The sequence below is a fragment of the Euprymna scolopes genome, chromosome 28 (genome assembly GCF_053919585.1).
Source record: "Euprymna scolopes isolate OS-2025 chromosome 28, ASM5391958v1, whole genome shotgun sequence".
NCBI classification, from domain to species: Eukaryota; Metazoa; Mollusca; class Cephalopoda; order Sepiida; family Sepiolidae; genus Euprymna; species Euprymna scolopes.
The window spans coordinates 46,867,112-46,881,155 of record NC_136509.1 but is presented as its reverse complement, the minus strand read 5'-3'; the positions used below and the strand labels follow the sequence as shown (position 1 = coordinate 46,881,155).

The 14,044-nt window shown below is 32.4% G+C and overlaps 1 protein-coding gene across 6 annotated transcripts in view; it reads right to left on the bottom strand.

Annotated features, from left to right (window-relative positions):
• The window catches only part of LOC145249588 (anoctamin-4-like), a 248,964-nt gene that overhangs the window by 129,632 nt on the left and 105,288 nt on the right, over nt 1–14,044 (bottom strand). For 3 of the 6 annotated variants that reach the window (XM_080111286.1, XM_080111288.1, XM_080111287.1), the window contains one exon: nt 8,675–8,752. The exons of the other annotated variants lie outside the window; for them this stretch is intronic. In XM_080111286.1, the coding sequence (XP_079967412.1) occupies nt 8,675–8,752 (78 nt within the window). The remainder of the gene's footprint in view (nt 1–8,674; nt 8,753–14,044) is intronic. 6 annotated transcript variants of the gene reach the window in all.

Below are 14,044 nucleotides of genomic sequence, written 5' to 3'. Positions count from 1 at the left end.
ACATGTCTGGATGGCCAGCAAATCGATGCAACTGACACTCTCACGTACAAGCTTTCTGGAACTATAGGGATGAAATTGGACTCCAGGATGGGATATTCCTTAAAGGCAATAAAATCATTATACCTCTCTCACTTTGACCGTACATCCTACAACAACTACATTCATCCCACAAGGGGATAGAGAAAACGCGTTTACTAGCCCAAACAGCAGTTTTCTGGATCGGTATCAACGAGGACATAGAACTAACAACCCAATATCCCATCAGAAACACTACATCAGCATGAGACCCCTTCTTAACCATGGTAGTACAGACATACTTAACATGGAAGATACAGAATTTTTACTAGTGGAGGACCATTACAGCTACAGCCCCTTCATACGGGATCTCCACTCAACAAAATCAGCTGCAGTAATTTGACAAATGAAACTCCTGTTTGCAGCACAAGGCATTCCAGAGAAAGTATACAGCGACAATGGGTCACAGTATTCCAGTACAGAGTTTGCAGATTTTGCCAAATCTTACAACTTCAGGCACACTACCTTGTTACCACATCATCCCCAGTCAAATGGATTCGCAGAGAGGATAATGGGTATCTGTAAAAAGTTGTTGAAAGTGCAAGAGACAAACAAATAGCCATCTAATAATGATGGCTTACAAAGCCACACCACTATCAGCTCAAATCAAATCCCCCAGCAGAGTTATTGAATGGAAGACTCATGAGCACCCTCACTGGTATCGAAACAAACAAAGGTAGAGCTAGAGAAGAGCAAAGAAGAAACAAAAAAGTGGTATGGCTGAAAGAATAGCCATCAACAAACACAGTTACATACTAGTCAACAGGTTCATGTTCAGAACAAAAGAACCAGACTCTGAGAACCTGGAAAGATTGTGCAGATTGCTGATGAGCCAAGGTCATACCTGGTAAAACTTGCCAGCGATGAAATCCATCACAGAAATCAGCAGTCATTAAGGCCAACAAAGAGCAAGGCAGACAACACGAAGTGCCGGCACCAACTGAAAACTTCTTTCAGCACACAGAGTTCCTTACCTTCACACTATATAAATATATATAAAAAAAATGACTAAGTTCAGCATTTCCCCCCTCCCGATTTAGCACCAAAAGTCCCCAGAGGACCTCAAGTCCTGCTAAAAATGAACAAATGATGCAGTTTTAGGTCTCAACATATGTAAATTTGAGTTCTGCACCATGCAAAAAAAGAAATGACTAAGTCCATCATTTGCTCCCCACCCCCATTTAGCCCCAAAAGTCCCCAAGGCCTTAACATATTTCAAGTTGAGTTCAGCACCATGCAAAACTGCTAAATAGACATACACAGAAAAATTTGGACAAATATGGTAAAATAGTTCCAAAAATGGAGTGTTTTTATTAGCCCTAAAAAAAGCCCCTGGGGCACAACCAAGAGTTATCACGAAGTATAGACAAACAAAATTATATAGAAATCAGTTAGTTGCAACTTTTCAGAAAGTTTTATAAAAATCCAAGGCATCAATTTTTTTTAATAAGCACAAAAGTGTTCATTTTAGCCATTTTAACCCGAAGGGCACTCTTAGGAGGGCAACCGGAGTTTTCCTGGAAAATACGTTACTTTTTTTTTTTACTCATATCATGTTTAATGTTTGTGCAAAATTTTTTAAAATCCCAAAGTGCAGTTATTGAGAAAAGTGTGCACCAAAAAACAGACGAACAAACAAGGGTGAATTTACAGGTCCATCCTCCTTTTGTCTGGAGACCAACAAAAACTATTCAATCCAAGAACACGATTTTTGTCCTTTATTATAAAGAAAGAAACAGAAGGAAAACTAAGCTGTTTATAGTAATGACGTGACTGCACACAACCAAGAAATGTGTTCACTTTTCAATTGAAGTTCTTAACAATTAAAGAATCCTCTTTTTTTGGGGGGGGGGCTAATACTTTATCTTCTCACTAATCGACCAGTTATTATGTTATAGTATATTTTCATTTGGGCTTCGAATCCTACATTATTTTAAATATTTGGTCAGGGTTTACTTGTAGTGGGAACTTTTTTCTTTTATTGCAAACAAGGCACAGTGCTGCTTTGGTGTAGGGGCTACTATCTGGGACATAATTTGTAGAGATACCATTTAGGGAGTTGAACAGCAAGATGTCTGTTTACATTGCATTTGAACTTCTGCATGTCAGTACAGTCAGGGAAGCAGGGACCCAAAAGGGAATTCCAAAGTCTAGCAATTCGAGAAAATTAACTATTAGAATAAAAGACTTTCTGACATCTAGGGGTGGGATTTAGCTGCTTGCCAGCTTTGTCAGGGATATTTACATTGAGTGGATATAAGGAGTTGAAATATTCTCATGCCAAATTGTCCTGACAAATATCTGTATAGAAAGACCTTAGACACTCGAGAATAGTGTCTAGTGGGTATTCAAGTTGTGTGTGTTCATGTTCTATATATGTGTATATTCAAGTTATATATATGTGTGTGTGTGTGTGTGTGTGTGTTCAAGTTCTATATATGTGTGCGTATGTACAAGCTTTTGCAGGGTGTGATACACTGAGTAGAGCAGAATTCATTAGGAATGGAACAATGCCAATCCCTACAGCTGGTCAAATGTTGCATGTGTCAATAGAAAGACAAAAGAAATGCAGATCAATACTCTCACAGATCAATCGATCAAACCATTAAAATACAAACTATTTATGATAAAAAAAAAAAAAAATCCTATTCTTACAGCTATCATCTCACAATATGGATTATTTTTATCAAAAAGTATCAATGATTATGAAACAGTGAAAATAAAAGAGCATAGAGTCGACAAGTTTTGTTCTTTTTTTTTTATTTTCACTTAATTACATTATTCCTCCCCTACCATAGTTACCATACATTTGTTTTATGATAAAATTTAATTTCAAAAATATTACCATTGCATGTCGTGTTTTCCGTTATTTTCATACGCTGTTCGTCGTCTATTGTATATTTCTGGTTTTGAAAGAGTCTCCCCATATTTTTATTTCAGCGAGGTGTACCGAACCCAGGGCCTACGTGTTTTAATGTTCATGAATGTCTTATTTCTTTTTTTTATTATGAACTCACGAATGTGTTGTTATTATTTCCTGTTTGCATTAATAATAACTGGACTTGTCTGTGTGTGTACATTTCCCTACCAAACAACTCTGTCAATTTTCAGTCTACAGACTCGAGATTTAACATAAGTGGTATTGAGATTTGGGAAAAAAATTTTTATTCAGTTTTCGGCCAGAAATTTAGCTGTCAAGGGGTCAAAGTTCAACGATTTAACCTTTGAAACTTCTACCAAACTCTACCAATTTGGGGTCTAAACACCTGAAATTTTAGATGTAGGTTACCTGGACATGGATCCAACTTTTTAATTTCATTTGAGTCACAACAAATTAAGGGGTCAAATTGGAGTCAAAGTTAAAAAATTTTTTACCTTTGTGGTCTCTAGCAAGCTATTCAGCCAATTTTGAGTCTAAACATTTGAAACTTTACATAGTGTATTCAAACATGCAAGCTTTTTAATCAGTTTTTGGGAGAAAATTTGGCTACCAAGAGGTCTAAGCTGAAAGAGTTGACCGTTGCAGACTAACAAACTCCTCAGCCAATTTTAGGTCTAAACACTTGAAATTTTAGATGTAGATTACCTGGACAGAAGTCAAACTTTAATATATATATATATATATATATATTGTTTTAACAAAAACCAAGACTTCAAAGAATGGGTTGATAGCAACAAATAATGTATTTCATCGTTAGTTACAATTGTTTCAAGACTATTCGGACAAATCCAAACATTATATTGTCTGAAAATTTTCACAATAGCCTTTCTTCAGACTTATTGAATAAAAGACACTTTAACAATAAAACATTATGGAAACCATTTCCCTTATAAGGAAAAGAAAACAAGCAAAAGTATTTTACCTATATCGCATCCTTGCAAAGTATTTTTTTGTATAATATATGTATGCACATAAATGTATGAACAGTACATAGGGCCCGAGCAAAGCTGGGCTGAACTACTAGTATATATATATATATTAGTGAAGTGATTTGAAAGTTTTTCCCAAATCCGATACAACTACTGATTCCAATTCTTTTAAAAATCACTAAATCACTACTTAGCTATATAGTTATTTTTCTTTAGATTATCATAAGAACACGTGATATAAGGTATATTTTTTTAGGGAAAAATACACTTGTAAGGTGGGTGATCTATAGTCTAATTTTGTTGGTAGCTTAAAAATCAATAAATATTTACCATTTTATCTTTAGTAGCAGTAATCGGAAATGATATTTTAAGCAAAAAACAAACCAAATAATAAACAATTACAAGAATTGTTTTTGGCATTGGAAAACAGGTAAAAATTTTTAAAATTCTAATACCTTAAAAAGTTTACATTTTCTCAATTCTGAACAAATGGCTGGATCAGAGAAGAACCACAAACAATCAAAATACATTGGTCTCCAATCAACCGTCATGGAGACAAATGAAGCGATTGGTTCCACCGTGCAGGACTGGATCTATCACAATCACGCCACACCAGAAACCATTCCAACGTTACTTTGATATTATGTTTCTAAATTTTTGAGATGAGGATTGATTTAATGATATTCATCAGTTTATCATCTGTAAAAGGATGAATGGCACACTTGCAGAAACATGACAATATAAATTAATGTAGTTTGTTTGAAGCATTGTGTATATCTATATAATAAGAGATTATGTGTCTGAATTTTTTTTAGATGAGGATTGATAATTCATATTATTTAAATTATTCAGGCTACTGTACTCATCTTCAGTGTTATTTGCACAATGTTTAAGTGGATGTAACTTCCAACCTTCCTCAGGTGTATCTTGTTGAACTCTAGAATCTGCAAGAAATTTCAAGCAAAACCTTTCATTTAATCCACAGAGGTCGCATGCTCTCGTTTTATCAGATATGACTGGGCAAGAGTCCTAAATAATTTGTAATTGTATTTTAAGTGTCGCCTGCTCTAGCAGTGTCAGAAACCGACATTAAAAATGCGTGAAAAAAATTGAATAATTCGATCTATCTTTCCAAGCTTATAACTACTTGAAAAATGTAATTCAAACCCTAATTGTTTTTCAATTAAAGGAGCAAAGACTAAATTTTAAAAAAATAAAGGTTTAATAGCAAATTATGCAATATTTGTTTTGTTTTTTTTTTAAATCGGTTTTCTTTAAAAAAGATTTGAAGAAAATCAACAACATTTTACTTAATTCGATAATAAAAAATATATATAAATTCCAAAAAATCACTTACCTATAAAAAATACTATTCAATGTGTACTTCCATTCTGCATTGTCAAGAATTTATCCATATTTATATTTTAAATTCCATTTATTTTTTAAATAAAAGAATTTTTATAAACAACTATTTAAAAAAGCCGCCATTACATAAGCATTTTTACGTTGTTATCGAAACAGCAGAAGTAGTGTTTGTTCTTGTTTTGAACTACGGATGGACAGAAGGAAATAAAAACCACACATTCGCGTTAGCCATCTAGCTTTGTGCATGAAGAAATATGTGTCCCCACAGTTGAAAAATAGTCAAATTTTACTTAAGTTTTTGCCTTTAAAAAAAAAAAAAAAAAAAAAAAAACAGTCGAATTTTTTTTTCTCAAAGAAATACATACATTTTTGATTTGATATATTTTAATTCTTCTTTATCGAGTGAATTCTTTTTTAAATATCTAAAAAAGAAAACACTGAATGAAATAGAAAAAATTGTCGTCAGCATCCAATATTTACTTGACAATATTTACTTAACAAAAGCTCCCACTTAAAAAAAAAAATCAATGTGGTTTAAAAAAAAAAAAAGTTTCCTAAAACAAAAAAAAATTTCCTAAAACACTTTTTTTTCTTTTAAATTAGACTATCTTATTTATTGATCTTTTATCTTCAATTTGTGATATATAAAACTTTGGTACGTAAATTAATTATTTAAATTTTAATAGACATTTTAAAATGGGGGGGGGTGAATTAAAAAAAAAACCCTTGTCTAAAATATTATATTCGATTTATTGAAAAGAGCATAAAATTTAACACTGACCCTGAAAATATCGTAAAAATTGAACCAATAAAAAAATTTTGATAGATTTTTAAAGAACTCGTAAAATTCAACTGATTTTATTACGTAAAAAAAAAATAAAATGGCTGCATGAAGGTGTGCCGGCACCTTGTAAACACTGTTTTTTTTTTTTAAATAAAAAAATAATATTTCTATTATCTTTTAAACAACTTTAATAGTTTATTTTGGAAGTATAATCCATAAAGAAAATAAACAACCCACTTTAAAAAGAGAAATTACGAGTTTTTTATATTTTATTCGCAGTTTTGTGTTAGGGGGTGTCAAAAATTCCCCCAAAATTCTGATACACTTATGCCTGCACCGAGGATTAAAACCTTCAACTTCAAAAAGAGTATAATTTACAACTGAATTTTACCAAATACTTTATCCACTATGCCATGGGTCCTAGCAGAAAGAAAGATACCAGACTTCAACAAGATACACCTTAAGGTGAGTGGTTACATCAACCAAAATGTTGTGCAAATAATACCGAAAATGAGAACATAATCTGAATAAGACAACTATGAATATATAAATGTGATTATAATGTAAGAACCCAAAAGGTTTTTCTGTTTTTTTTTTTTTTTTTGTTTTTTTTTCAATTTTCTTTATTTGATTACAAATCCTACTTGCTCTTAGTATCACTAGATGGTGGGCTCTATTTAACATATTTTAGGGGGTAAAAAAATTACTTTTTTGGACAACAACGTTTTCAAAACGTGCAAAAAAAAAAAAAGTCTGGTTTTTAATTCAAGACTTACTGTCATTTTATTAAAAAAAAAAAAAAAAAGATGTAAGAAAAAAGATGTAAGAAAAAAGACGATGTAAGAAAACAATGTAAACAAACAAAATGTAAACAACAAAACAAAAAAATGTAAAAACAAACAAAAAAAAAAGGCTGGTTTTTAGTTAAAGACTTACTGAGTGGTTATCTGAAATGAAAAAGCTGACCAGCCGAGCAAAGCAGAAATAAAGAAACAAATACTCAGACAATAAAATACATCTTCATTTTGGACAAATAAAATAAAGGACAACATTTTTTTTGAACAAAATGAAGCTTGGATACAAAAGCAAATTTAATTTAGATGCAACAAAAAATATATAAATATAAATTTTTTAAAAATACAAAAATAAGAGCAAGTCAGTTTTCCTGTTGAAGTTATCAAAATCGCTTGTAAATTTAGATCTAAATCTAAAGTACATTGGCAAAGAAAAACAAAAATCCTGCATATAGAAAAAATTATTTGCGGAAGAGTGTTTATACTTCAATCGCATATATATACATGTTTTGGAAGTTTTTCAAAAAAAACTTTTATTCTCAACTCAAGTCCTTAGAAAACTCCTTTGCTTGTAAGTCAATCTCTTGCAATCACTGCATTAGTTTGCTTCTGTGAATTTATGCTAGTCTTAAATACTATTTTAAGGATCATCAGTTGTTTACCATGAAAAACTCTTACATTTTATAATGTTAGTTGGTGACGAATATCAACTTTAAGAGGATTGGAAATAATGGCTAAATGATCAGGATTTGATTATTTAAGTGGGTGGCTTGACAGGAATTTGTTAACATTAGACTTGAAAAATGACCATGCTCTAGTCAGCTGGGAAGTATCTCATGTGGTATTGTATTCTACAGATGGGAAGTTCTTGGAAAGAAACTTTGTTCATGGTAGTTTTGTTTCAAATACACAAAGGAAGAAAAGAACATTTTTTACAGTAGTTGACACTAGTTTTTATAAGGAAAACGATCTGGGAACAGAATAGAAAGCTTTTCATTTAAGAATAACATTTTGGTCGCTCATTGTCACCACCTGATTAGAATTTGTAAACTAGACAAAGTAGAAGAGTAAAGACTCAAAGTTAGCAGCAAATGGTGTTCTACCAGATTCAGTTCCTGATATTAAGCTTCATCCATAATATAACTTCTGGTAAGAGTTTCGGTTTCCCAAATTTATTTATTAAATTGTAAGGTGAAAGTACAGAATATGTAACAAAGTTACTTCTTCCCTATGTTAAAAATGGCTTTCTAATTATCTTTGTAAAAGAAATTATTTAAAATTAAAAAAAAAAAAAAAAAAAAAACTAACATATTTTATTATGTTTTCCTTTATTATTTAGAAAGCCATAAACATGTGGTGGAGTGTTAACTATTCTCAATTTTCACCGAACAATTTGATAAAATTAATAAAAATTGGTACAAAACTTGAAAAATCAGGAGAATAAGCGATCCAAAGCAGGAAGTCAAACATCAAAAACTGACTGACTGTTTGTTAACTTTGAGTCACTTACTCTTCTGGTTTGCCGTAAACAAAATAAAATAATTGGGCACAAATACATGGCACCATTTAAAAAAGAACAAATGAAGAAGCCATGAATTGCCACAGCATAAAAGCGCTTTAAAAGAAACAAGTAGATATGATTAAATAATATATTTAAAAAATATTAAAGTAAAAGAAAACCAAGTTCATGCAAAAATAACAAAAACTAAAAAGGCCAGCAAACATAGGGAGTACCTGTCCCCCAGCAGCATTTTGGGGAGGTATAGCTCAACTTGAGAATACTCACTAGCAAATGTGACGCTGGTGTCACTAAGTTCAATCTCATCAATATAAGTATCATCATTTTCCGCGTAGTTATTAGCTCCTGGATGCAGAGACAATGGAAAAGAAATTGTTAGTAGAAAGGAGGAAACACAAAGGTTATTTAGAGAGTGATCGGTGGTTGTAAGAATAGGATGCACAAAAAAAATTTTTTTTTTTAAATGTGTGTGTGTGTGGGGGGGGGTCACAAATACTTCCATTCCACCCAACTAGCTGCTAAATCCCACTCCTTCATTAGAGAGATCCCTAGATGCCGGATAATTTTCAACTATGAGTTTCTTTTCCTTGAATTGCTTACCTTTGGAATTCTTTTCCTGTTGCCTGCTTTCCCTGACAGTACCAACATGCAGAAATTTAGATGTAATGTGACAACCATTTTGCTGCTCAACTCTTCACCCAGCTTACCCCCCCCCCCATAAATCTGGCCCCTATCACAATAGTTCATCATACTTTTAATGGCAATATACCTTGTTAGGAAGTGAATAAAAGTTTAAAAAAAAATTTTTTTTTTAATTGCTTAAGTTTAAAAAAAAAAAAATTTTTTTTTTAAACTTAAGCAATTAAAAAATTTTTTTTTTTAATTGCTTAAGTTTTAAAAAAAAATTTTTTTTTTAAATTGCTTAAGTTTTTAAAAAACTTTCATGATTATTCAGTTTCGTTTAATTTATTTTTGTTTGTTTCACCATCAAAACTTTAAAACATATTGGTGAGTATTTCAAAACATAGGCGTATGAGGAACTGACCGAGTTCTCAGGTTTCCAAGTGACCCGTCTTTGACAATGGTTAACCATCTCATGCAACCTTGCTCAAGTCTACCGTAGTCTGGGATAGTGTGCATGCTAGAAAAGAAGCCAACTCAACCTGACCAGGGTGAACGACATTGCAATAACAATATTATAAACGATTGGTTGTATTTAATCAATTTCTTTCATGTAAGTTGCTCCAGACAAGATATGAAGCCATTTAATATAAAAGAGTCAAAACAACAAAAGATGTAATGTTATTCATCGGACTACTGTTCTCATCTTGAGTGTGATTTTCACAATGTTTCGGTCGATATAACCTCCGACCTTCTTCAGATGTATCTGCGCCACAGTTAGCGTACTGAGAAAAATCAATTGTAAAAGTGATATTCCTCTGAAGGTTGAAGGTTCAATTCTCAGTATGGGCGACCAAAAAATACATTTGCAAATTACTTAGGACATCTATCTAGTCATGGCTGCCGAAACAAGAGCACACTACCCCCGTGAAGTAAATAAAGGGTTCCGCTCAAAATTCCGTCCAAATTCTCAAGTTTGACAGAAACATTCCTAAGTTCGACAAGATACACCTAAAGAAAGTCGGATGTTACATCGATCAAAATGTGAAAATCACATTCAAAATGAGAACAGTAGTCCGATGAATACAAATAACCAATCCTCATCTCAAAAATTCAGAAACGTCAGAACAAAAGATGCTTAATACAAAAGTCAGATGATGCCTATAAACCTTAACCTGGAAAAGCTAAGACTACATCAACAGGAAGAGAGTTCCACAAGTCAGCATTTTTTGGGAGGTGAGGGAGAAGCTATGGAAATAGGAAGATGTATTACAATGAGACATCTGAACAGTGAATGGCTGGAGTAATCAAATGGTGCTATTTTATCCATCATTCGAATAAAGGGTTCATACCTTCTCCCCAAGTAGTAGCGGTATGAATGCAATAAATCTGATAAGATTTGACATCGGCATGGTTGGTTCCATAATCTGTAATGTTATCCATCACAATCATCAAGCACACGCACTCCTCACGATTCCATGGTTTGTTGTTTAGACAGGAATATTAATTGTGTCGCTCTCAGATGTAGTTTGCCTGGTTGGTTACGCTAACATCTGTTGCCGTCTCAACAAATGGATTATCCCACAGCATAGATGAATAAATATTGACCCAAACTGAGTGATAAGAGCAAAAACAAGAGTTTTTCCCCCTGTTGCATACGATAGAATTTCCATGAAATATAGTTTCAAGAAAAGAAATTGGCAAAGATTTTGAAATGTATATTTTTATATTAAAAAAGAATTATGAAACCACTTTGTGTGTGTACGATTTTTTGTGTGAATTTAACTTTAATAAATAAACACTGAAGCATTTTTATGATAAATCAATTATTTATGGAAATCAAAATGCACTAGTATAACACAGTAAAATTTTAAAATTTATTTATTTTTGGAGGGGGGGGGGCGAGATAAAGAAAGGGGAGGAGGAAACGAGATAAAGAAAGGGGGGGAGGAAACGAGATAAAGAAAGGGGGGGAGGAAACGAGATAAAGAAAGGGGGGAGGAAACGAGATAAAGAAAGGGGGGGAGGAAACGAGATAAAGAAAGGGGGGGATGAAACGAGATAAAGAAGTGGGGGAGGAAACGAGATAAAGAAAGGGGAAAAATTAAAAAAGGGGGAAAAGAGAAAAAAAGGATAAGAAAAGAGAAAAAAAGGGACAAGAAAAGAGCGGAAACAAGTAAAAAAGAAGAAAAGAGAAGAGAGGAAAAAAGATTTAAAGAAATAATTAAAATGCTTGAAATATTTGGAACAGTCAAAGAGTAATAACTCCAATACTGTGTTATCACATTTCTAATCTTAAAATTCTTTTATTTATTTTTAGTTTAATAGGTCGACTGAAATTTGAAACCATTTTTTTTATTGCTCTTGATTTGTTTTCAGGTTTCTGGAACTTTTTGGATCAATTACATTTTTAAGTACGATTTCAAGACTAATGCTTCAATCGACAAAACAAATTTTCAGAAGCTAGCTCTTGTAATTTTTAATATATTTGTACAAATATCTTTAAAAAAAATAAGGATTTCCCAATACTTCTTCTTAGACGATTTTTTAAATTAATTTTATAAAACATGCTGAAAGTTAGAAATCTAAGTACCAAACTTTTCCTGCATCAACATTAGAAGAAAAAAATATCATTCCAATCTACACGAATCTGTTTTGTTATATCAGCAAATATATCACAAACAATTTTAAAAATCAAAGAATTTAATAACAATTTGGAATAAAATAAGTTTTGAAACAGTTGCATAATTTTCCCATTTTTCTGTAGATTAACTCAAGATTCTATCACAAAGAAACAAAAACTGGGCTTAACTTTTTAGCTTGAAATGTCAAACCAGCCAGTAAATATATTTTTTTTAAAATTCAATTCATAAGATGAGAACTTTTTTTCTTACAACAAAAATTCTTGTAATGTTTTCAGTTATTAGGTATATAAGTTTAAAGTTACAAAGCTTTTATTTCCAACGATTGTCCTCTTTTTTTTTATTTTTACTTTTCTGTTCTTTAGCCTTTTGCCAGTTTTTTGTTGAATTTTCATCATCATTAGCATTTTTATTTATTTCTTCTACTTTCATTCACCCTGAACAAGGTATAAGATTTAAAAGGGTTAATACGACTAAGGGCCAGATTTATAGGGGGAAGGGACCGTCCAAGGTTCGGGACATTTTTCTAAGTTTAGTAGTAGAAAAAAAAAAATGCTCAAATAGTAGTGTTGAGATAGTTAATCGGAATTAAAATTGGAATCGGAAAAATCATAACTTTTGGGGTATTAGTATCTGAAAAATATTTATTCATTTTTCCGATACCAAAAGTGATTCCTTTAATTATCTCTTTATTTGTGTTTAAAACTATTTTCCACTGTTGGTAGTAATAATAAAACATTAATTTTAAACTACTAGTAAAATTAAAACCTATAGACCATCCCTCCACAAGTGTTTTTACGTTTGAGAAAATATATACACATTTAACATGTGTTTACAGTAATCAGGGAAAAAATAACTTTATAGAATCAGAATCGGTAACGGTATTGAACTGAATCGGGGGGGGGGGGATATTGCAATCGTCTCATCACTATTATATATAAACAATAATGAATAGACTATCAGTCTAAAATGTGATGATGTATGGAAGTGAAATCTGGCCAGTGAAAGTTGAGGACATGCGTTGCATGGAGAGAAATGGTATGATGATGATACAATAGGTGTATAATGTGAGTATTAAAGACATGCTTAAATCTGATAGGAAGATGAAATCTAGGCAGTATAGGGAGATGTGCGCAGAATAGGAGACTTTGATAGTATGGTCACATTGAAAAATAGATGATAGTGATAGGTTAGAACAAAGTTGTAGGGTTAGTTGGCAGGGGGAAGTCCAAGAAAAACATTTGAGGAATTTATAAGGAAAGATTTAAGAGAAAGGGGGATAAATAAAGACCTGTGAAGAAATAGGTAAATTTTTTAGGTCAATTTCAAAAAGCCATTCACCATATGCCAGCATGTAAAACGGATGTTAAACTGAATACGATAATGATGTTGGTCTAAAGAATCCGAAGAAAAAAAAATATCACAACTTGTGAAGGTGAAAGTGCAGTTTGCTCATTCCTTGCACATTCACGGGGTTTAAATTTTAGTCATCTAACATCCATCCTCACCTCTAGTGTGAAAAAAGTATCACCAATATCCAGTTTCATGATCACCTGCAAATGTACAAAGACGAGTTTATAGAAGTAGGACCTTGTATTCATTCGAAGTAGGCGCGAAACTAAAAATTAGAACATGAGTGGCCTTTAAAATAGAATAGTAGGTCACTAAGTACACAAATGGGTACGAAAAATATTTAAACAGTCAAATGAGGATTTATCTGTGAATGCATGAAAGGGAGAACAAAACTGAAATCACCTCTTGTCTCTAGCATGATTTATTTATCTCTGACCCTTGGAGGAAAGATGTGACACAAGGATCAGAAAGTGGAATTTAAGAGTCAGCTCCCTAGAAGAGCACTTTGGCCTGCAAAATATTCCTGGGCAACCCCGTGTCAGCATTCCTCAGTAGAAGTGTCCCAGGCGAGTAGCAATAAATTACTTCTCTCTTTGAGAAGGGATTAAAGCCTTGCAGGGCAGACCTCCTAGAACTGCATAGGACCAACAACGTACTACACTGAACAGTGAAAAGGCCATTTTTATGTGGGCCTTGTGAAAAAAAAAAAAAAAAAAAAAAAAAATCATACCCCACCCTGAAACTAATCAGCTATTGAAAAATGGCTTTTCTTAGCTTTAGGCCAAGAGCAAGATAAAATTAAAAGAGCAATAAAATGAGTTTATTTTCATAATATCAAATATGAATCACTATTTCACCTTACCCAACAGAAAAGAAAAGTAAAATAAAAACAATCCTACAAAAGGATTAAAACTGAAAGTAACAGTAAAGTAGGGTATATCATAAATGAGGAAAGTGGGTTGAAAGGAAAGCTTGTAGTGGGTGATTGTAGCCATGGTGACATAATGGAGGTTTTTATTGA